The sequence below is a fragment of the Belonocnema kinseyi genome, chromosome 1 (assembly GCF_010883055.1).
Source record: "Belonocnema kinseyi isolate 2016_QV_RU_SX_M_011 chromosome 1, B_treatae_v1, whole genome shotgun sequence".
In the NCBI taxonomy this organism is placed as follows: domain Eukaryota; kingdom Metazoa; phylum Arthropoda; class Insecta; order Hymenoptera; family Cynipidae; genus Belonocnema; species Belonocnema kinseyi.
Genome location: NC_046657.1, coordinates 24,246,528 through 24,271,819, shown reverse-complemented (window position 1 = coordinate 24,271,819; position 25,292 = coordinate 24,246,528). Strand labels below are relative to the sequence as shown.

General features: G+C 30.1%; 1 protein-coding gene across 1 annotated transcript in view; it reads left to right on the top strand.

Moving 5' to 3' along the window:
• The window catches only part of LOC117177150, a 40,274-nt gene that overhangs the window by 2,090 nt on the left and 12,892 nt on the right, over positions 1-25,292 (top strand). Inside the window, exon 2 of the mRNA XM_033367655.1 lies at positions 946-1,063. Coding sequence (XP_033223546.1) covers positions 946-1,063 — 118 coding nt within the window. The remainder of the gene's footprint in view (positions 1-945; positions 1,064-25,292) is intronic.

The following is a 25,292-nucleotide window of genomic DNA, read 5'->3' as shown; positions in this document are numbered from 1 at the left end:
CGAGCTAACCTCAGAATACATGTTTAAGAGTGTCAAATCTCTCGAAAATACAGTTGGTGGGTAGTGGTGTTTCCTATATTTGTAGGGGGGGTGGAGGTGGCTTGGGGGTGGAGGTAGTCCGTTTAGCGTGCAATCGACTCGGGATACTTATAAGATACTACCATGATTTTTTCAGATTTTTTGGTCCAAAAATAAATTAGGCCAAAAACCGGCCTTACCGACCCTCCCCCTTTAGTAATTCCAAGTAACTTACAGTAAATAAGATCACTTTCAGACGTAGGGATGTAAAGAGTTTTTCGGTCGTTGATTATCAGATCATTTTCTTTTGGGTTTACGGTGATAAAATTATCCCCCTTTCGTAGTGGTATCAGAATTGATTTATTTTGTAGATTTTTTTTTTTAAAATCAGCATTTCAATTGAGTAAACAAATTTACAATTTATTAATAAAACAGTCATTTTGCCAATGTCGGTGGTCAAAGTAAATGTGTCCAGTTAAATGGATAATTTTTCTGTCTCAGTGCTGTTAAAGGTACAGCTCTCGTAGAGAAGTTTTAAAAATAAATTTTTGGTAATCTCCAGCTAGTCCCAAGAAAGACATAACTTCTTTTTGTTTTTCGGGTCTTTTGAAATTTTGGACGACAGATAATTTATATCCGTTTGGTTTTACTCTGTTCTCCGTGATCACGTGTTCCAGATATTCTAGTCCCGGTCGTCGAACTTCACACTTGTCTGGTTGAAGTTTAAATACAGTAGCCTGTAAACATTCGAATAAGATTACCAGATTTTCTTTGTGTTCTTCGAGTGTGCTACTAAAGACAACAATGTCGTCCAGATAAGCAAAGCATATATTTCCTACCAGTCCTATTAATGCTGTCTTCATCATTCTTTAAAATGTTACTGCATTTAGTTATAGTGAAAATCTCCTTTAGGTGTAGACAATGTAGTATATTTTCTCGAGTTCTCGTTCATGGAAATTTGATGAAATCCTGAGCTCAAATCAAAGGCTGGAAAGAATTTTGCTTCTCCAAAGTAGTCCAGAATTTCGTGAATTAGAGGAAGTGGGTAAGTATCTTGATCTGTTTTTTCATTTAACTTCCTAAAATCGATTACAAACCTACATTTAGGTTCTCCGTACGCATCGCGTTTTTGCAGGACTACCCAAAGAAGTGAATAATATGGTGAGTCTGAGGTTTGTATTATTCTCTCAAATATTTCCTTTGCCTCATTTGAGATTGTGGCCTTCCGGTTGTGGCCGTTGGCGTATGTTAATATTTGCTTCATCTTTTAGGATAATTTTATGTGACGCGAGACTTGTGCAGGGTAGGGATTATTCTTGCAGTGAAAAAATTTCGTGATAAGAGATGGCTATTTTTTAAATCTCTATTCTGTGTGCATCTATGTGTTCAAACCTCAAATTTCCGTTCAATAATATCAATCTAGCTTTTAATTAATTCTGCGTAATATAAGTTGCACGCTCCTCCCGTTCTTGGGCGACATTGATAAACTTGTCCTTTATCTCTTCATCACTTAATCTCAAGTCGATTTCGGTTTCGTTACTAACGGGAATCATAAGTGGCGAGTCAACAATACGGTAAGCAGAATTTGGAATGTAGGGATTATCTTCTATGAGAATGTGCCCCTGATTTTTGTTTGTTTCCACGCTTAAAATTATTATGTTGTTCTTGGGGATAAGGATACCGTCGTACTCCAAGGGATAGTCCTTATCGTCCACCTCGAGGAAGCTGTTTGACAAGTTAAACTGATAAGAGTATAGAAATGGTGTTCCGATTATGCCTTCCTCGGGCATGGAGAGATTTTCCGGTACAATTACAATGATATGTTCTTTCTTTTGAAACTTAGAATTGGTGACTTCGTTTGCCCGGTGCTCATCACTTCCCATTGAAAACTCTTTGTTCATTGAAATTCTCTGGTGATATTTGTTGATGCAATTTTATTTTATTAGATTCATTTATGCGCCACTATCTACCAATAGTTTTATAGGTTTGTTTACTCTGTGTGATTGTCCTCTGATAAAATATAATCTTCCAGATATTGCTGATACTTTTTCTCTGATTCGATTTCCGTTTCTTTTATATCTTCCTCTTTCGTAATAAATCATAGCTTTGTTAGAAAAATTGTTTATAACAATCATATAAATTATTCTTTATTTAATTTCGTTGGTTAGTCACCGCAACAAATGTCACTCTAATAATTATTAAAGAAAAAAACATTTTTTTCTACGAGGAAACGGCCGATTAGGAGACTTGTTTGACTAAATTGTTATAAACAATCTATACTCTTTATGTTTGATGAGGCGCAAAGTATATAAATGGCTCTAATAAAATAAGGAAACATTTTTTAACAAATTTTTATCATTTTATACAATTTAAAATTTACAAAAAAGTTTCAAATTATTGACACTGTCACGATTAGGGGAAGCCTACTATAAATAGAGCCGCGCGGGGTGCAAGAACCAACCCGACGCTTAATCATGCGTAAAAGTATTGTCCGTGTGTGTCAAAAAAAGAAAATGTTCTAAATCGAAAAATCAATTTTTTTTTAAATGTAAAACTGTAGTGAATAGGGAAACAAAACTTTATCCCATTTGATTTTTTTTCAGTCATTTTTTTTCAATAATAAAAGCGAAATATCGAATAAAAGTTTCTCCCTAATTTAATTAAGGTTTACAACTTAAATCTTTCTAACTCTCCTAAATGTGATTGAAAGGAGTTCATATTTATAGGACTTATTCAAAGTACTAAAGCAATGTCTAGGAATAAATGAGAAAGTTATAAATCGCTAATTTTTTATTAATATTTAATTGCAAAATGAGATAAATCGATAACTGTGTTTTCTTGGTTTCGCCGGTAAAAAGTATTTCGGTAACTTCGAGTTTAAAACGATTTCCAGGGAGCGATTTGTTCAAAAATGTTGAATAAAGTTTTTTTAAAAATCTCATATCGATTTGTTGGAAATTTAAATTAATTCTGTGAACAGTCCGGGAGGTGCCTTCCCGCCCTCTACAAGAGGTTGGAAAAAAATTTATCAAATGTCAAACATTATTTCAGTCTAAAATATTTCATTTTTGAACCACTCAATTTGAAATTTTTTATTAAGAAAAATAACGATTATTTTATATTTAGAAATATCTGGCTGTTCATTTAAAATCACGAATTATACATTAAACATTTAAAACTAAACAAGAAAATGTAACGTTTAAATGTTACAATATTAATTTTTTCATTGAACAAAATTAGGTTTTCAAGTCAAATGGTTGGATTTTTATTGGATAAGTGACTATTAAACACATATTATTCATAGACAAAATTCGCGTAAATTAATAATATATTTACAAATTATAAGAAAATTAAAAATTAATTAAAAATTTTAAATGATTCGTACCAAAATTTCGGTGAAAGTAGCCCGCGGCCTAATTTAAAACAAAATATAGATTTTGGCAGATTTCGGACAAAAAATTTAAAAGCTTTTTACGAATTTTTAAAGGCTTCAGAAGATTAAAAAACATGTCATTGGAAACTTGAAAATGATTTTTTATTTTGAAAAATTAATTATAAGAGAATTTCTAAAAAGATTTGGAAAGATTTACACAATGATCAAACATGAATGTAAAAGATTTTTAGGAATTTTTTTATTATGTAGTTCTGAAAAAAATTTCTAAATGATTTGAAATTTTTAAAAATTTTAAACAGATAAATTTTTCAAGATTTTGAACCAACATTTTGAAGCATTTCAAAAGATTTCAAAACTATTTTATAAAAATAATGTCTCATAGTTTTTAATTTAGGAAATTTTAAGTATAGAAAAAATGTAATTGTTCAACTTTTAATGTTTTTAAACTAAAATTGCTTGAAATGGTATAATTTAAAAAGGTTGTTAATGCATGGATTAAAACTTTAATATGAAGCATTGAAAATTATAACGTGGATTTATATTTTTGACATTGAATCTTAATCTTTGAACTCTATAATTTATAAAAATTTACATTTTTTACATTTTTTATTCTGCAGTTTAACTGCATTTAATTTAAAATTGTTCAGTTGGAAAGTATTAGTAGCATCTATTTTTTCAGTTTTAAGTACTTCAATTCGCAGATCAGTTTTGATTAAATAAAATAAAATATTGTTTGGAGTTAGAGTTCGATTTTTTATATTTAATTAATCTTAAAAAATTTTCCGAATCGCGAAAAACGGGAAAATAACTGGAAATTTTTTTCTTTGATAAAAACAACCACCCTGATTTGGCATAAGGAGAAAAACAATACAATTCAAAAAACCCTTCTTCAGACACTTCAGTTCATACTAATTCCAGGTGATGCTTATTTTGAAAATAAATTTTTCACTAAGTTTGCTAAAAAAAATGCAATTTTCAATAGAAATGAAACAAATTTACGAGCGAGACGAAATTGGACAATCTAATCCAGAAACGAATGACATTTGTTTGAACTTGGTTCAAACGATAAGTAGGCAACGCTTCATATTTGTTGCAGGAAACGAATGTTTATGTTTGCCTGTCTGTCTGTAGCCTGTAGTCTGTAGTTTTCATCTCCTTAGTAAAACACGTAGTTTTTGTTTTATAAAATCAAAAAATATCTAAAAGTTTTTTATAAACTCTTGTTATAAACATAGATTAAAAATAAAAAAGATTTTTTTTGTAAAATGGCAGAAGCTGCAATAACATTTTATTTAACATCATTTTTCACCCTAATTATATCTACAAATTTGTTTAGAACCACCATACGCTAAGGCGCGTATTTTTATTTTGAACCGTGAAAAATAAGATTTGAGAGAAACAACTGAAATGTATAAGATAACGACACAATATGCAATTAAATGTTTAATAATAATTTTTATGTTAATAGGAGGCAAGTTTTTGAATTGACAAAAATAAGACAATGAAAATACTTTTGTTCCAATACTAATTATAAATGAATAAATGATGAGAATGTATTCGTTAAATCAGAAAGAGCTTAAACAAAAAAGAATTCACAATCAAAAAAGTCAGTTTTACATTCTTTGAGCTTTATTATTAAAAGGCTTGCCCATAAATGTAGGGTAAATACAAAGACTCTGCAAGTAAACCTAAATATAAATATCTCATAAAACAGCTGTGAAGGATCAACCCTTGTCTGATATCAACTTATTTAACATAACTTTACCCAACAGAACCTGACCTCACTTAACCTGAATTAACAGAAACTTATTGAACTACAAGTAAAGCTGTGGAAGCATATTTTCCCAGTAGCAAATGTGTGCTACATCGAATGGGTCAACTCGAGCCTAACCTAGAATAAATCTAACCTAGCCTAACCTAACCTAACATCACGAAACACAATTGAACTGATTGTGTTGTCCCGTTGTGTTTGCGGTACCGTTTGAATCAGCTTGGGCTTAACCTGCAAAGAGGTCAAACCTATCCTAACCTAAAGAAAAGCCTGACCTAACCTAACCGATTACGCTGGCAACCCTGTTCTTGCGTACTTTCATATTTTGACATTAATAGCAGTAAAAAATTTTTGAATAAAACTCTTATTAATTTGCATGTTTAAGTTACAATTCTACATTTTAATTAAAAAACCTGTAGTACAATTAAATGAATTTTATTGTGTTACAACGGAAACACTTAAGTTAAGTTATGTTGCGTTAAGCAAAATTTCGTTAGGTTCTGTTAAGTTAGATTCATTTGTAGGTTAAGATCGAGTTAACCTATTAAATATAGTACACATTTAAGACTGAGAACCGTACGCTTACATAACTACACGTGTGGTTGAATTTCATTAGGCTAGGTTAGGTTAGCTCAGGTTTTGTTAGGTTAGGATAGGTTAAACCTCTATGTATGTTAGGCCGAAGCTGAATGAAACGGTACCGCAAAAACAACGGGACAACACAATGAGTTTAATTGTGTTACGTGAAGTTAAGTTAGGTTAGGTTTTCTTAGGTTAGGATAAGGTTGGACCTCTTTGCAGGTTAAGCCCAAGCTTATTCAAACGGTACCGCATACACAACTGGACAACACAATCAGTTTAATTGTGTTTCGTGAGGTTAGGTTAGGTTAGACTAGGATAGATTTATTTCTAGGTTAGGCTCGAGTTGACCCATTCACACAGTTGTCGACATGTTTTTGAAGTGAAAATTTGCATTACTGGCATTATTTTGAAATTTATTTGCCTCAGTGCATGATTTTTCATCATTTTTTGAGGTTATGGCTCAACCATGACGTGATGGGTGATTTTTGATACCGAATTTGAATTCAGCGCCCCAAAATCCATAGGAATACGTGTGTCTGGTTACCAGATCCGCACACTTTTTTAATTGTCCAATCAAAAAAATAAAAACATATCTGAATTCGGGTCAGCCATACCTCTAGGTGATTTTCGAATTATGCAAAAATAATGGTTTGTAAACAATTTTATTGTTATAAACAAATGGGAACGCAATATAAACAAAGGTAAGAGCTGAAAAATATTTTCAAGCACATTGCTGCATACTTCAATAAAATACCCCTTGGTGATTTTTGAATGAACGGATAAAAAAAATTATTCAAACAAATAGAATGTTTATAAATTTTTTTTTCGTTTTTCACGATTTAATGTACAACAACGTTAAGTAAAACCTGATAACGCGAACTAAATAAAAGTAATAATATTTTGAGCTTTAAAAAAACAAACATAGTCAACACTTTATCCATCAAACATTGTTTATATTCCCTCCACTCTCACTGAATGCCGAAAAAACCTTTTCAAATATATTTCTATATTCAGACATATAGCGAGAACGAACAAATTGTAACAGAAAAAAACTGAAGATATCGTTGAAGGCCTCTCATCCATATCTCTAGGTGATTTTCAAATCATTGAAAAAAAAAGAATATTTAAACAATTATATTGTTTATAATATTTATAATTTGTTTAAACAACCAGTAAAAAACAACTCCAACTGAATTACAACTAGATATCTAATATGGAATATTTTAGAAAGGAATCAAATTTTTCAAAATGCAAAAATTCCGATTTAAACATTGTTTTTACCCCCTCCACTCTAACTCGAAAAATCCATTGAAAATGATTTTTGAAATTGGGAACTATAGCTAGAACGAACTAATTGTCTCAGATAAAAACTAAAGGTATCGTTGAAGGCCTCTCATCTAAACAAATAATTGAAAATCAAATAATTGAAAAAAATATTATTTAGACAATGATATTGTTTATAATACTTATAATTTATTTAAACAATCAGTGAACAACAATTCCAACCGACTGACAACTAGATATCTAATCTGGAATAGTTTAGAGTGGAAATAAAATTTTCAAAATGCAAAAATTCCAATTTAAACATTGTTCTTACCCCCTTCCCTCTAGCTCGAAAAAACCCTTGAACATGAATTTTAAAATTGGGAACTATAGCTAGAACGAACTAATTGTCCCAGAAAAAAATGAAGGTATCGTTCAAGGACAATCATCCATATCTCTAGGTGATTTTTGAATAATTGAAAAAAAATCATTATTTAAAAAAATTATATTTTTTATAATATTTATAATATGTTTAAACAACCAGTAAACAACAATTCCAACTGATGACAACTAGATATATAATATGGAATATTTTAGAATGGAAGCAAAAATTTTTAAATGCCAACATTCCAATTTTAACATTGTTTTACCCCCTCCACTCTGACTCGAAAAATCCATTGAAAATGATTTTTAAAATTGGAAACTATAGCTAGAACGAACTAATTTTTCTAGCTATAGTTCCCAATTTTAAAAATCCATTGAAAGTGATTTTTAACATCGGGAACTATAACTAGAACAACTAATTGTTCTAGCTATAATTCCCAATTTTAAAAATCATTTTCAATGGATTTATCGAGTCAGAGTGGAGGGGGTAAAAACAATGTTTAAATTGGAATTTTTGCATTTTGAAAAATTTGTTTCCATTCTAAAATATTCCATATTAGATACTTAGTTGTCAGTCAGTTGTAATTGTTGTTTACTGCTTGTTTAAACAAATTATAAATATTATGAACAATACCATTGTTTAAATAATAATTTTTTTCAATGATTATAATCACCTGAAGATATGGATGAGAGTCCTTCAACGATACCTTCAGTTTTTCTGGGAAAACTAGTTCGTTCTAGCTATAGTTCCCAATTTTAAAATTTATGTTGAAGAGTTTTTTCGAGCTAGAGGGGAGGGGGTATAAACAATGTTTAAATTGGAATTTTTGCATTTTCGAAAAATTATTTCTATTCTAAAATATTCCAGATTAGATATCTAGTTGTCAGTCGGTTGGGATTGCTGTTCACTGATTGTTTAAATAAATTATACATATTATAAACCATATCATTATTTAAATAATAATTTTTTTCCAATGATTTGAAAATCACCTAGAGATATGGATGAGAGGCCTTTAAGGATACCTTCAGTTTTTTTCTGTGACAATTTTTTCGTTCTGGTTATATATCTGAATATAGAAATTTATTTAAAAAGGCTTTTTCGGCATTCAGTGAGAGTGGATAGGATATAAACAATGTTTGATAGATAAAGGGTTGACTATGTTTGTTTCATTAAAGCTGAAAATAGTGTTATTTTTATTTAGTTTGCGTTATCAGGTTTTACTTAACATTTTCAAATCTATATGTATAGCTAAATTCAGGGTCGTTTTATTTTTACTTTAGTAAAAATTTCGAGATCTACTTCCAAGCATACATTTTCTAACAATAAAATTGATTTTTCTTCTAAATTTGAAGATGCTTAGACGAAAGGCATAGAAAATAAGAATTTTCGAGTATTTCCTAAGGCGCCATCTTTAATTTTTTTAACATTTTGAATTTTAATTGTCATCACGTGCTTTCTGATAAATAAATCGGCATCTTGTAAGAATTTGACGAGATTTTTTTATTATTCTCGTAAATTGTAATTTTGGTTCAAATTTAGAAATCCGCCATTGCATAAATTTTAAAAACAAAAATTTTTCGTGTAGGTAATTTTTTAAACATAGACTAAAGATCTTACTTGTACAGATCAAAAGTATTCCGAGAGAATATAAAAAATTAACTGCATTTAAAATTTTAAATTGCTTTTCCTAATGTTAATTGGGGAAGATTCCTCTATACAATTAGAAATTGAATATGAATAAAATATTACTTTTGAAATAACTCCCCATAAGTATATTTGATAGGGCCCAAAAAAAACAGCTCATAAGTAGAAAAATAGGTTTTACGAGTTTTTGGTGCTATTTATCATTTTTCATGTTCTTTTTTTAACGCAATTTTTTAATGCATAAAATACTATTTTACCCTTACAAATAAATATTTACATAAATTTTTTAAACAATTAATTATCGTTTTTAGTCATTTTCTCTTGAAATAGATTTAGAAAGTAGCAGTTTTTAAAAAAAGTTTCCAATTAGAGTGCGGTAAATAAATAATTAAGCTAGCAAAATTAATTGCTTCAACAATTTATTATTGTTGTCCATAATATTAAATTTTTTAATACTAGAAAGTTATAGTTTTTTCTGAAATTTTCGAAAATGTGTCTTCTTTTTATTTTAATTGATTTAATAGTAAATTCAGTAAAAATAATTTAATAAACAAATTATCATTGTTTTTAACTGTCTTTTTCTGCATTAATTCGATAGTTGCGGTTTATACTAAAAATTTTAACAGTTTATCCACTTTTTTCTTAGCAAAATAATTATTAATTTCTGAACAAATTATGAACAAATAATAAGTGACTTTCAACAAAAATAATTTCCCAAATAATTTAGTATATTTCAAATAAATGTTGTGTACACTTTTTCCAATATTTTACAAAAAGTATTTAAAAAAAGAAGCTATTTTCCACCATAGATAAAATGAAATAAATAGGAGTAGGTGGGAGCACTAGGTCTGTAAATGACTTGTAAAATTTTTGTTTAAAGTTCAAAAAAAAAGGTTTATTGTGAAGCGTAAGACAAAAATGTGAAAATGCAAATATTTAAATATCAGCCCCCCCCCCCCCCTGATCTGAAAGAAAGACGTCGTGCCGATGATAATATTTATCAATAAAGATCAAAATGACATGTGAAAAATATTTAACTGATTATAACATTCACGGAAAATGTAGACTTGTGGCAATTCGAAAATTGCTTCCGGTACTCTGTTACCACTTTCAGTAAATATTGGTTCAGACTTTCGTCTTCAGTGAAAACGGAATTAAAGTGAAAAATATCATTTTACAAATATCTGTTTTATTTCATAAAAATATTTTTACAAAATAGAAAGAGGTTACTTCAAATATGAATGTCATTTTGGCAACTCCCCCCCCCCCCCCCTCATGCTAGTTTTGTGAATTTTTAATAAGATTATTAAAAAATAAATTTATACACTTTTTTTACACAAAAACGTTAATCAAAAGCATCGAAAAGTAGTTAGGTCCGGCTTGTTGAATAAATCTCGATACTTGGGCCATCTTAGATTGAAAAATATGAAATTTTGGAAATAAATATGGCAGTGGCTACGTCCCCTATACACTTTTTTGATATACCTACAAAATAAAAAACTGGCGGCTAAAAAATTAATGAATCCACAGTTTTTCGTAAAAAAGGTATAGTAAAAATAAAAATTTTACAATAAATTTTATAGGGGGCATAGTCATTGTCATCCTTAATCTAAAACTTTTTGATTTTTCTGTTTCCGATGGCCCAGTTTCAAATTTTTTTTCAAAAATCCGGGATCCATCTACTTTTAGAGGCATTGCGTCTGACTGACGTTTTTGTGTATAAAAGTGGTGTAAAATGAATTAAGAAATATTTAAATGTATTTCAATAGTGCACTTATTAAGCGTGAAAAATCCAATGTCAATATCTGTATCAATAATCTCATAAAAAATTCACAAATATAGGTTCAGATAGATTTCATAGATTGAACAAAAATTTCAAGGATTCTCTAATGATTTTACACAAAATCGAAATATTTTGCAAAGGTTTTTCAAGAACTCACAAAGATTTCACAAAGATTTTAATTATTTAACAAAGATTTCAAATATTTCGCAAGCATGTCAGATTTCAAGGATTCCATAACGATTAGTATTATTCTACAAAGACTTCAGATAGATTTTAAAGATTGAACAAGGATTTCAATGATTCAAATATTTTGCAAAGGTTTTGTAAAAAATTCACAAAGAATTTAATCATTTCTCAAAGACTGAACAAAGAAATAATTTGCAAAGTTCTTTTAAAGATTTCAAAAAGATTTCAAAGATTTTAATGCTTTGCGAAAAAAAAATCAATTTTGAACTCAACTGATTTCAAAAAGGTTTCAAAGATTTTCTAAATATTACAATTAGATGATAAACAGATAAATATTGCAATGACACGTCAAATATTTCACAAAGATTTTCTAAAGATTAAACAAAAAGACTTAAATAATTTTACAAAAATTACAAAAATTTTCGAATATTTCGCCATGATTTTCAAAGATCTCAGGAAGGTTTGACAAAGATTGCAATATTATCTCAAAGATTTTATAAAGACTTTACAAGTATTATAATTTTTCGCAAAGGTTTCGGGCAGATTTAAAAGCTTTTAGGAAGACTACTCTAATTTCACAAAGATTCCAGATATTAACTTCCTATCTGTCTATCTGTCTGTAGTCTGCCTCGTGTAGTCTGTATCGTGTAGGTACGATAACTTTTGACAGATTGCTCAGATTGGATTCTGCTTAAGCATACTTTTTTAAGGCCAAAAAAGAAAGAAAAAGTTTGTGAACCAGCTATTTTGGATGAAAATGCAAAAAGTGAGTGCATTTTTAACATTTTTAAGACCATTTTTTTAGGATTCCAAAATTCCATGTCACGTTGTTTATAGTACTCGGAAGCCTAAACAATTATTGTTTCTGACCTTTTTTAAAAAAAAAAAACAAAATTAGCAGAGTTATAGCATTTTTAAAATCCCCAAAAAATAAGCTAAAGTGATCATTTTAAGCCGAAAAACGCATCATATTTAAAAATCAAGCAAAGAAAAACGTTGATTATTGAAAGTTTTAAAAGATTATCATAACACCTTTTTCAATTTTGTCGAAAAGTCAAAAATGTAAGTTTAGATCGTACAAAAAATAATGAAAAATAAAAAATTCCATGTTGCGGTCAAACTATGCAAAATACGGAAAAAATAAAATCATTAAAATTGCGCAGCTTGAAAAGGTCTACAAATTTGTTATTAATAACTTTTTGATAGGCGCGTAGTTTTTGTTTTCAATCATAGGAAACAACATTAAAAACAAAAAGATTAGAGTTTTGGACAAACGACACAAGCTACGAAAAAAATAAATGGACAAAAGTTGCTCTTCGAAAAATAGCAAAGATTAATTCGAATTTGTCATAAATAATTTTTTAATGGACACGTAGATTCTCTTTCAATCATAAAAAATAAGATTGAAAATTTAAAGAAATAAATTTTTTCTTAAAAGACACAAGGTAGTCACTAAAATTAAAAGACAACAGTTATTCACCCAACAAAGATCTATAAATTTATTTTTATTTGTAGATAGGACGAGTAAATATTTTCAATAGTCCAAAATAAAATAATAAAATAATGAAACGTTTGAAGAAACCACACAAGAAGAGAGAAAAATTAAAAGCCACAAATTGTATATTAAAAAAATATCTACAAGATTGTTATAAACTATGACTATTCAAATGTATTAAAATTTAGAATATAAACTTTTTGGAAATACGATACAAGTTTCAATATAATGTTTAATAATCATTTTTATTTCAATAGGATGCGTATTATTTTAATGATAGAAATAAGACAATGAAAATACTAATCCATATTACGAATTTTAATAATATAAATTTATTGTATGGTATACATTCGTCAAGTCAACTATCAATATAATTTAATCCAGAATAAGGAAAAATTATTAAAGTAAACGTTAAAAATAAAATTGGTAGTTTCTTTGCATATGCGAATAAACAGCCTCAGACCGAGGTACATAAATAAATATAATATACATTTAATACAATATAGTTAAACAAAATGTAGAAAAGTTTGCATTTTCGACAGAATCAAGTTCGAAGCATGAGATGCGTGATAAGAAAGTTCCCGTTAAAGCCAAATGAGCTTTAACAAAAGAGAATTCACAATCACCAAATGACAGTTGTTGATGCTTTAACCTTTATTTTTAAAGGCTTAGGCTTAGGGAGAATGTCAAAATGTATAAAGTGGATCAATTGGATTTGTCACAAATCACGTGTCATTATGCAATTACATGCTTTTTATAACTTTTCTCCATTTGTCAGTCAGAGAAAAAATAGTTCAGAAAATCCTGGGGGAGGGGGGAGTCACCGCTTCGTGACTATTGTAGATACGCGCCTGTTTTTAACTTTCTTCAAACAATCAGAAGGCAATTTTTTTAAATTGAAGACAAGCTGTGTCAAGTTTACAGCTCCAAAATATGACCTTCTTGTTGTGTCAATAGAGCCGAAAATGTGACTATCACGTCGTTTCATTACACTTTTACATTTTTCATGTTTTCCATTTTGAGAAACTTTCTTTTATGTATTATATACAGTCCTGAGTAAACGTTTGAATTTTATCAAGCAATTATTTGATTTCCATGACTAAATAAGGAATACAAAGTTTGCTAAATAATTGCAATGTTCTTGGAAAAATAAAGAAAATATAGTACTGAAAAAAATGTTGAAAATCAAAAACAAAACTCCGCTCAAAAGTAGCGCGTGATAGCGGTTAATTAATTAACATATTTATCCGAAAATTGATACCACATTGATGCATTATATGTTTAAGATTGTAAAAAATTCTTATTATTATTAACTTTTATCAAGCAACCAGAAAAACAATATTTTGAAAATGAAAACTGATTAGGTCACGTTATCAATTTCTCAATAAGACACTCTTATTATTTTTAATGTTCAATTTTTTTTTAAACCATCATTTACAGTTCTAAAAAATTTTCTCTGTACCAAACAATTTTCTTTTCACTATTGAATTAGGAAATATCTTTTAATTATTAATTAATTAATTTAATAATTTTTTGTTATCTTCTGTTATCGGCATGATTAATTATTTCAAATTATACAAATTGTTTAAAATAAATATGTATAATGATAATAACAATCTTATGTTAATAATTTATGGTGAGTTATTATAAATTACCGCCAAAGTTGGTCGAAATTACCAGACATTTAAAGACATTTTTTGGTTGAACTTTTGGAACAGTAATCGGGTCTTCGGTCCGGGTTGCGAATTCAAAAACCGACCAGCTCGACCCGATTCGAAAAAACATTGACCCATCCCATCGAGTTCGGGTTTTTAAAAAATTTTCACGCTCCCACTTGTTACTTGTAAGCAATCTCGAATTTATTAATTGCAATTTTTTTTATTCAATAAAAAGTATACATAACCGTCCAAATGCCCCAATCCGAATAGCTTCTAATGCTTGAACTTCATGTATATTGCCTGGAAATTTATTGGAATGGATACAAAAATAAATACTTTTTTTTAAAAACAAAAAAGGTATTCCAATGTGGCCCAAACCCCATAAAGTTCATTACGTCGTTTGCATTAGAAAAAAGATGTTTTTGTGAATTTGATTAAAAATCGTCAGTATTAGAAGAATCAAACCGAAATTCAATATTTCTTTTTACAATCGAGCGTGTGGATTCCATAATGTCCTTAGCGCTCGGGCTCACTGTTCCAGTGCCCTGCCACATAATTTGTATTTAAACATTTTTTAAATCAAATTGATAGTGTTTTGACTAAAAATTATAAACCGGAAATTTTCATTGTACTGAAATCAATTACTTTTTAAACTAAACTCGCGAAAACCGGGCTTCTGCTCGAGGAAGTGATCTCGGTTTTTTCTTCCAAATCGTAGAACGTCTACCGATGACAATTATGTCTAATAAGTATTTTTCTGGGGGATATTGGTAACATAAAATGTGTTGCAAAACATTCAACGTCAGGAATCGTTTCCTCAGAATATGACTTGAAAAAATGTGTAGAAAATTTTCGCGGACTGAAAACTTCCAGAGGGAAAGCTGTTCCTTAATGCCTAAAGAAAACTTTGAAAAATTTGAGCCAAATCGTTCTCTTTGTTCAAAAGATACTAGCGTTTTTTAATGCTGCGCGGGCACTTGACTCCAGTCGACCGGCGCCCTAGTACCGAACACAGTTGTCTCTAACAGGAATTTACGTAACTCGGTGTAGTTGAGCGGAGGTTGGCCCCTGGAAAGTAAAAATTGAAAATTAAAAATTTAATCTTCGAAGAATGCATTCTTATAGAAAATTAGATGGCACATCTTTTTTCCTCTAGTTAAAAAGTTTTGTCTATTTTAGTTTTCGAGATAACCATGATAATGATGTTTTTCTGAAATCGATTTGTAATTAATTTTTCTCTCTCGATTTTCATCACATCTACAGTTTTCGGGATTTTAAAATAAAATTTAAAGAAAATGCTTTCTAAAGTATCCTTAAAATGGTCATTTGAGCGAAACGTTTATATCATGATTAATGCGAAACAAAAAATAATTGTCTTGGCCCTTGCAAATTCAATTCCTTATAATCTTCAATCGCTCCATTCATCGAATGATGTTTGAGCAAATATAAACTTCCTGTGAAGAAGTTGTTTCGAAAACTAGAAGGAAGTTTTCTGTGAAAAACTTTTTCCAAAAAACTGATAGGTAAATAAATGCGAATGTAAAACTTGGAGCGCGCGACTCGTAACGATCAATGTCTATTAAACGGACGGAACCACTCGCAGTACCTACATTAGATTCCACCTGTGTGCCTGTTGCCTACAAGAGTCCAACTTTTGAATTCGCAATTTTTTCCCCATTCAGTTTTTTAAAAAATAGTTTTCACATAAAACTTTCTTATAGTTTTCTGGACAACTTCATCATCGGAAGTTTCTATTTGCTCAAACTTCGGTCGATAAACGAAACATCATTATCATGGTTATCTGGAAAACTCTGACAGATAAAACTTTTTCGCTGAAGGAAAAAAGATGCGCCATCTAATTTCCTATAAGAATGCATTCTTCAAAAATTAAAGTTTAAATTATTCTTATTGTTAATAATATTCAATTAGAATCATGTTAGAAAAAGGCGTTTTTTTCATTTTCAACTGTTTGTCTAATTTCCAATTAGAGTCAGGCGGATAATTGAAGTTGAAAAATTAAATATTTCATTAATTTTTTAATAATATACAATTTGAATAATACTAGAAAGTTACAGTTTTTTCTGAAATTTTTAAATTTTGGTCTAATTTCCAATAAGAGTGAGGTGCACAATTAATTAAAATTAAAAAAAATCATTTTTTGAGTAATTTGTTTTTATCGTTATGGATACTCATTTTGAATAATGCTAGAAAATTTCAGTTTTTTTCTGAAATTTTCAACTTTTTCTTCAGTTTGTGGACATGACATGAAATAATTTTAAAAAATTTTTTAATATTATAATGTAATCTTAAAAGAAAATAAACAAATAAATTTAAAAGAGAAATTTTGATTTAACTGAGAAGGGCAGAGTAAAGTTGAAAATTTCAAAAAGAAAGCAATTTTTTTCACTTATCTAATAGAAGATCTGTATAAACAATAATGAATCAATTAAAGAACTATTTTTTTTAACTTAAATTAATTATTACCACACTAAATGAAACGGGGATTGAAATTTAAACATATCACAAAAAACCGCAACCACATATAATGAAAATAGGAAAAGAAAGTTATAAACAATAATAATTTGTTCAGGAAATTATTTTGGTCAGGTTTTTCAATTATTACCTTACTCTAAGAAAAAAGTGGACAAAATGTTGAAAATTCAAGGAAAACCCCAGTTTTCTAGCATGATTCAAATTGACCATCATGGACAATAGTAATAAATAATTTAAACAATTAATTTTATAACTTAAATTAATTATACACCTCACTATAATTGGTAATCAGACAAAAATTTCAGGAAGAAACGCAACTTTCTGGCATTATTTAAATTGAATATTATTAACCAGGATAATCACCTAATTTAACCATTAGTTTTTTAACTTCAATTTATGATCTATCTCAATATAATTTGAAACTGGACCAAAAGTTAAAATTAAAAAAAAATAAAACCTTCTAGCAGAGGGCTCGCCACTTCAAGCAGGTGCTGACTGCTACAACAAGTGTATGACTGCCACCAAGTTTCTCTATAATTTTTTTCTTCGCTTTTTCGGAATCGAGCGAAGGGTAATGGTAACGGTGAATTACGCCTCGCCTTCGTTCACGTCGGGTCCTCTGAACCTTTGTACTCGAATTTTCAACACATTTAATTTTCAATTTCAATTTCATTTTTAGTTTAGAAAGTGAAACAACTTTATTTGCAAATTAAACCTGTTATGAAATTCTTAAAAAGGAGGAAAAATTTGGAAAATTTGAAATGAAAATTTATAAAAAATAAAGAAAAACGAATGCCGCCAAAATCCCTTTTTTCGATTTTATATTTCTCTCTTATCTTGTTCAAACTTTAATCAAAGATTTAAAATAATTTACTTAACTTGCTAGAAATAATTTTTTGTTGGTTTTTTTTAAAAGTTTTATTACTTGTAAATGAAAAGCGGATTGAAGTTACTGTGACGTTAGTTCAATTGTTTAATAAAAGCTTTCAAAATTCAAAGCTTTCATACAAACATTTTTAAATATGGGCGATTTTAGAGTTTAAACAATTCCAGCATAGACGTTTAAATTGGAAACTAAATTGAATATTTCAAATCAAAGCTTTCTAATATTAGCTAAATCTATACTTTTATTAAATTAAAAAAGTATGATTTAACATGAAAATTGATTAGAGAAAATTTTCTAAAATAAAAAAATTAATTCACCTTTATTTTCAGTTCAAAATAAAAAACATTTTTACTTTTACACTTTAAAATAAAACTTTTGTAAAGATACGTTCAAAATACAAACTAATTTGGAATCGGAAATTTTCAATTCGAAAAATTGTCCAAAAAGTGCAATAATGCAAGGTCAGTTAAAAAAAATTTTTTATTGAAAAATTGAATAATTTCTTCAATATTGAATGGTTTTAATTTTAGAATTTTTTGCGATTAAAATCAAAATGGTTGAATTTCAAAAAGTATGATTTACATTTTAAAAATCGTTTATTTCTGAACGATTATAAGTACCGAAAGTAATCGAAATTCTTAAGGGTTTAAGTACAAAAAAGTGTTATTGATACAAGACTTAGCAAGTCATTTTTTTTAGATTTAGATAAATCTCGGATTTGTTTAAGTTTCAAATTTCTTAAGCATAGATTTTTTAATTTTTTAATATGTCCCATGTAAAACTACTTTTCATTTCGAACTTTATTTTAGAATAATTAAGTTTTGAAATTTTAGAACTGAAATTTTTTCCTTCTTGAATGGTAAGCATTAAGGTAAATTTATTTATTTATTTTACAAAAATGTGTCTGCTGCATTTTATGTTAGATCATATTTTTTTGATTTAATAAATATTTAGTTTTCTAGAATTTTGTAAGAATTTACTCTGAATTCAAAATTATTGAATTTTAAATTCTTTTGATTAGAAGTAATACAATTTTCATTCATTTGAATTTTAAATGATTTATTTTTTAAAATTCCAATCAGAAAATATTCCATCCTTAAGGTTTTGAAATTGCCCTGTATTTCAATTTAAATCTACAATCATTTAATGTAAACGTCCTGTGTTTCAACTTCTTTTTAAAGAAATGGTTGAAATGTAAACATTTCAGTTTAAAAGTATGAAATTTTATCAATGTTAATTTATCCAATTTTAAACGAATATATTCAAAAATAATAAACATTCTATAGCAATAATATAGTAATAATACATATAATAATTGTTTTTTTATGACACTTGATCATTTCTGAAAAACATTTGTTGGTCCTAAAAAGTCCTTCCTAATTTGACCTGTTTGGTGAAAAAGAATGCTTCGTCGTAGGAAACATTTGGTGTCCCTAAAAAGGGCCATTTCGTTTCTCATTATGTGATTGTTGTTATTAAGGAGTGAATTCAGTGCATCATGGTAAACGAACGCATTTTTTGCGTAAGTGCTTTAATGTTAGGAGTCATTAATGCTCGATCTGGTCTTAGATGTTATGTTGTTCATTAAAGAAAACATGGATTCGCAACGGCAAGTAATTCAATTTATAGACATTATTATATGGAAGACGGTGATTAGATTAGAATATTCCGAATATTTCAGGTGCCTCCAAAAATCTTCACATCTCGTTCCAACCCTTGAAGCAGTAGACAAGCGAATCATCTCGTTGACAGCTTTGTTCTCATCGATCTAAAAGAACTTCGACATTTGAGCACACAATTCTTCCATACACAGCACTTCCAAGTCCACTAGCGGGTTTGTTTAATAGTTGCAAATGGGCGTGATAATGTCAAAATCTTGAAACCTTACTTCAAAATCTTTTTTTTAATTCTCTTAGAATTTGAAGATATCTGTCTTCAACTTCAGGAAATAGCATCATGCTTTTCTGTTCCATAGCATGTTAAAAATCTTTGAACTCTTCTTGGGTGAATTCTTGCGTTCGATGATGCTACACCACCTGTCAATTTTGTTTTTGAACTGGTTAATTCATTGAAGACAAGTCCACACTGCAACATGCTGTATTTGCAACGTTTTATTCAAAATGTTCATTTCTTTTGAAACAGCCGCAAAAAATACTGAATTTGAAATCCATGCTGCATCATACAACACGTCGCAGTGTTCGTCACGAGATTCTAGAAAGGCTATTATTTCTGGAAGAAGTTTAAAGAATCTGAAGAATACTGCCAGCGTTCAACCAACTTACTTCGTTAAGTAACAATAAATCCGCGAATTCAGCTGAAGCATTCTCAAGCAAAAGCTTAAACAGTCGATGCTGTGATGCACCCACATAATACTTCTTGGTCTATTATGCAATGAAAAGATAAAAAACACAGAAAGTCTGGGTCACGTAAACATTGTCCAGTGAATCCTGTGATTTTTTCCGTCACTGACGGAGCACCGTCCGTCGTTAACGCGACCAGTTTCTCCAGTGGTACTTTGTATGCTGGGAACACATTTTTTAGCGAAAGATAAACACCTAATCCAGTTGTCTTCCCCTTCAATGCAATCAACTCTAGCAGCTCTTCCTGAACACTGCCATTTTCAAGTACGAAGCGAATCATCACAACTGACTGTGCAGTATCAAATTTATCTTTCGATTCGTCCAACTGAATTGAAAAACAAACACATTTTTTTAGATCAATATTCAGTTGTTCGTGGATGTTATCGGCCATAAAATTCACTCTTCTCGTAACTGTAGCAGGAGAAAGATGCGTTTTTTGCAGAATGTTCACGAATTTTCTTCAGTTATCCTCATCTGGTCACCACCTAGTAGCTGCTTGAATAATGACATTTTTGATAAAATCACCGTCTGTGAAAGGTTTCATAGCTTTTGCAATTTAACAAGAAATATCAAACGACGCTAAAGTACAATAATGGGGATATGAATAATCAACTTCAACGTAGCAGGTATCAAAATGTCTTTCCAGATTTCTCTTCTGATGTAACCAAATCTTTTTTCTACAAAGCAGCCAGTAACATGTTTCTTTATCAATTCTTATCTGAAGTATCTCTGCTTCCTACTCGTTTGCAAAACTATTAGTTCTTGCTCGTTCGTCAGTCTTCTTTCATCTTTTTTTCCGGAATTCCCGCGTTGTTACTTTTTTCAAAAACTGAGGATAAATTAGAACTGGAACTATTAAATTCCATGTTTTCACTTTAAAGCACTTAACGAAAACTTTTAAAAATTAACCGTGGTCTCGTAGGGTAGTTGACTAGTTGTCGAAATCGATCTGCACTTCGGAAACGACACCACCATACTAAATTCTTTCGCAAAATTGTTTACGACAATTCCTGCAAAGTTGGACGTCCTTTATCTTTTCATCTTGGGTCTCAAGATATGGCATGACTCAGCTTTGAAGAGCTTGACAGCTTAAAAAGCTAAAAAGAAAGTCTCTTTTCGAAATTATAAAGCTGAATTTAAATTCCAGTTGATACAATATTTATTGGTAAAATCAAAATGTCGAGAGATATTTCGTTCAGTTGGCCGTTCAGAACTTCAGGTGCATGGCTGAAAACAGGAGTCGAAATAAAATAAAAAAAACTGATTTTTCCCATTTTTCTCAAAAACAATTTATTTTAGAAAAAAGATGTTTATGACTGAAAATTAGGCTGGTTCCATAAGAACAAATTTCATAACCTATGAATGCCTTAGCATTGAACGGTTTCCTTTTGGGTTTCTTATAACGTGTATAAAATTAAAAATAAATAGATTAATGTACAAGGGGCTTGAGAGAACATTAAATCTGTAAAAATTAAAAAAAAATGGCTTGCGAAAAAAAGAAAGTCCTGATGTGCTGAACAAATGGCTAATAATTTGTAGAGCTTTTAGACATAAGTAACATTCACGACTTTTTCATTAATTCAGAGATAATACTTTTTATTTTATTTCGTCTCTGTACATCCGCATGATATTAATCGCGTTTTCAATTCATACAATTTGTCTTTTTCTTTAATCCGTCCTATTTCTTCATAATGCTAGGAGAGTACATGATCTAAAGATAAAAGAGTTGCGTGAAACTATGGACGTGAAGAAACTAGACATTTTATGTGTGTCTGGAACAAATAAAAAGGGATGCGAAACCAAAGACATAAAAAACGGCGTGTTGAAAGGCGGATTTGAAATATGGTCAGGAGTAGACTTTAAATCACATGGTAGACAAGGATTAGGTCTGATTTTGAATGAAAGAGCAAAGCAGCATCTCGGAGACCATGGTTTCGTGTCTCCCAGACTGCTGTGGGCTAGAATGAAAGTAGGAATCAGAAGACTATTTATCATAACACGCTACGCGCCGGTTGATAGTGATCCTAGAGAAGTGAAAGACGCCTTCTGGGGCACTTTAAATGACACTATAGACATTTGCGAACAAAGGGAAAGAATAATTCTACTAGCAGACATGAACGAATAGATAATCATCCAAAATCAGGATACAGAAAGAGTACTAGGTAATTTTAGGGATCCAAGAACAACCTATAACGGAGATAAATTAGTTGGTCTATTCTTAGAAAGGGGTCTGTTTATTACAAATACTTGGTTTAGGCATAAGATGATCGACATGTACACCTGGTCTAAAGGAAATAGCGGCAGTATAATTGACTTTGCTGTTGCGGATGAAAGACTAAGAGAGTAAGTCAAAGATACAAGGGTCATGAGGGTTTCGTGAATGCAATAATGATCATTACCTTCTGATCTAAAAAATTAACTTAGGTCGGGGATGGAGAAAAAGAGAACCAAGAAAGCAAAACAAACGCGAATGAAAATTAAGAACCTACAGAAACCGGATGTGCGAATAGATTTCCAAAATAAGATAATTGAAAGCATAGATAGGGCAACATGGGAGGACCGTATAAAAAACAAAGATATAGAGGGTGTCTGGACAATGTTACGGGATATCCTTGTTAGATGTACGATCGAAGTGTGTGGTACCGCAGTTGTAGGAAGAATGTTTGGTGATGCGTGGTGGAATGATGAAATTCAGGCTGCCCAAAACGCAAAAAGAGAAGCGTACAAGAGAACTTTGAACATTGAAGGTCTTACCAATGAAAAAGAAATAGACGTAGAAATGATTATAGACGCGAAAATAAAATACTTAAACGATTAGTTAAAGACAGTAAAGATACAATTAGAGCAGAAGAAAAGATTAAAATACAAACGACGGTAAGGCTGCCGGGTTGGACGGTATTAACGCTGAAATGCTTAAACACGGTGGCGCGTGCATACCACATAGACTGTTTGAATTGATAAATTTATGCTTCGAGATGAGAGACGTCCCAGACGATTGGAAAAAAGTGATTATCGTATTAATATACAAGAGAAAGGGAGATAAAAGCGAGTGCAATAATTACAGAGGGATTAGCTTATTAAGCACCGTAAGTAAAATATATTCAAAAATACTTATTCGTAGGGTAATGAAAATAACAGAAGCAAAGATTTGGGAAGTTCAAAGTGGGTTTATGCCAGGAAGGTCATGTACAGATCAAATATTCAGCTTAAAGCAAATAACAGAAAAAACTTTGAGAGTAGGAAAAAAAGTTTTCTGTGCATTTGTTGACCGAGAGGAAGCTTTTGACAAGGTAGATAGAAGTAAACTTTGGGAAATTCTGAAAGAGTATGGAGTCAATGGATGGATCCTGCAAGCTATGAAAACAATATATACAGGTAGCAAAGCGAGTGTAAGAGTAAATGGGAAACTGAGTGATTGTTTCGATATTATTCAAGGAGTTAGACAAGGATGTGTTATGTCTTGATGGTTATTTATATTATTTATGGACAAGTGTTTAAGAATGGCTCTCTTCGACGAAGAGGGTGTGGATCTCGAAACAGTAAGGGTACGAGGGTTAGCGTTCTCAGATGATAAGGTTGTTATAGCAGAGTCTATCGAAGACTTACAAAAAATCTTGAATAAACTAGATGCAAGCATGAAGAGCATGGACCTCCAAATTAACGCAAATAAAACAAAAAATATGGTGTTCGAAGGAAAGAGTGAGAAAACAATATGCAATATTTTATTAAATGATGAGAGAGTTGAACAAGTTAATAAGTTCGTATACCTTGGTAGCTTATTTACAAGGGACGGGAAGATAGATGAGGAATTAGATAGACGAATGAACGAAGGTAAGAAGCTTATTGGTAGAGCAGGTCCCCTTATCAGAAGTAAAAATATATCAAATAAAGCTAAAATGGCAATACATAATTCCATATTTGTACCGACAGTACTATACGGTAACGAGACATGGACTTATCAAGAAAAAGATAAGAGTAAAATTAACGCAATTTACATGAGATTCATGCGCATAATATGCGGGAAGACCCTGATCGACAAAGTAAGTAACGAGATAATTCTAAAAGAATGCAGTGCAGAAGAGACGCTAGTAGACACATGGGAAAGAAATCGGTTAAGATGGTTCGGACATGTTGAGAGGAAGCCAAATGAACGACTGACGAAACAAGTGTATCAAGGTAAAGTAAATGGCTACGTGCCCAGAGGTAGACCGCGGAAAGAATGGTTAGCATCTGTGAATGAGACCCTAGTTAGAAGAGACATAAGAAGTCACAGAAACACGAGAGCCTGCATGAAAAAATGCATGGAAATAAAAGAAGCTAGAAAAGTATGCCAGGACAGGAAAGTATGGCGGCAAATAGTTAATAAAAAGAGTGTCAGTAGAGTGAATGACGCCTGATACAAAGACCTTGGCTATTAATAGACCCAAGTGGGAAACCTTACATAACGACTTCGTAAGATTCTTCGCTTGGGGTCATTGCTAGAGATTGATCAGCAACCTGGGTCGGAGCAGTGTTGTTTAGCGAACGTGTTATTTACTTAAATAGCACGAGAACTCTGGATCAATCTGAAAAATCTCTATCCCTTCCACACACTACTCCTTTCCTCTACCGAGTGAGTCACGCCTACCTATAGCTTAATGGTGTAATAATAATAATAATAATAATAATAATAATAATAATAATGATAATTAGTTTGAATCATCTTTAAAATAATTAAAATATTATGATTTCAGTTTAAGTATCTTCAAGATTAGGCAGTTGTCGATTGTAACTCTTGCACAATACATATCGCTCAATTGTCATTCTTTTAAAATTTTAAAGTTTTTGTTTTTGATAATTTGCAATAAAAAATCCTTTAATTTAAGTTACTTATTTTCAAAATTTCTTAATTTTGGAAGTTTTAAAACTGGAAATTGCAACTAATACCACTAAAAACATCCTGTTATCCGTATGCTCTATGTTAAGAACTTTTTCATTTAATTGGAAGAATTACAATTACATTCTGGACTGTGAATATTCAGATTCATTCAAATTTAAGAATTTTCATTTAAAATGCTTTAAAATTAAAATACTAAATTATAAATCTTTAAAATATTAGTGGCTTTTGAACTGTAATAATCCAAAATGCATATAAAATCCCACATCCAAATGTTAATTTCTGTTTTTATTTCTAGTTCTTGCTTGCATAAAAACTTATATTAAAATGAAAGATGCAAATTACTAAAAATCACTTGAAATTAAATTTAAATTTTATTAAAGATGAGGTAGATATTTTAATATTAATTTTAATGTATGATTAGTTATTATATTTAATAGCACTTTCAACTAAAACATTTATTTCATTTTGATCATTACTCCTAACAATTATTGTATG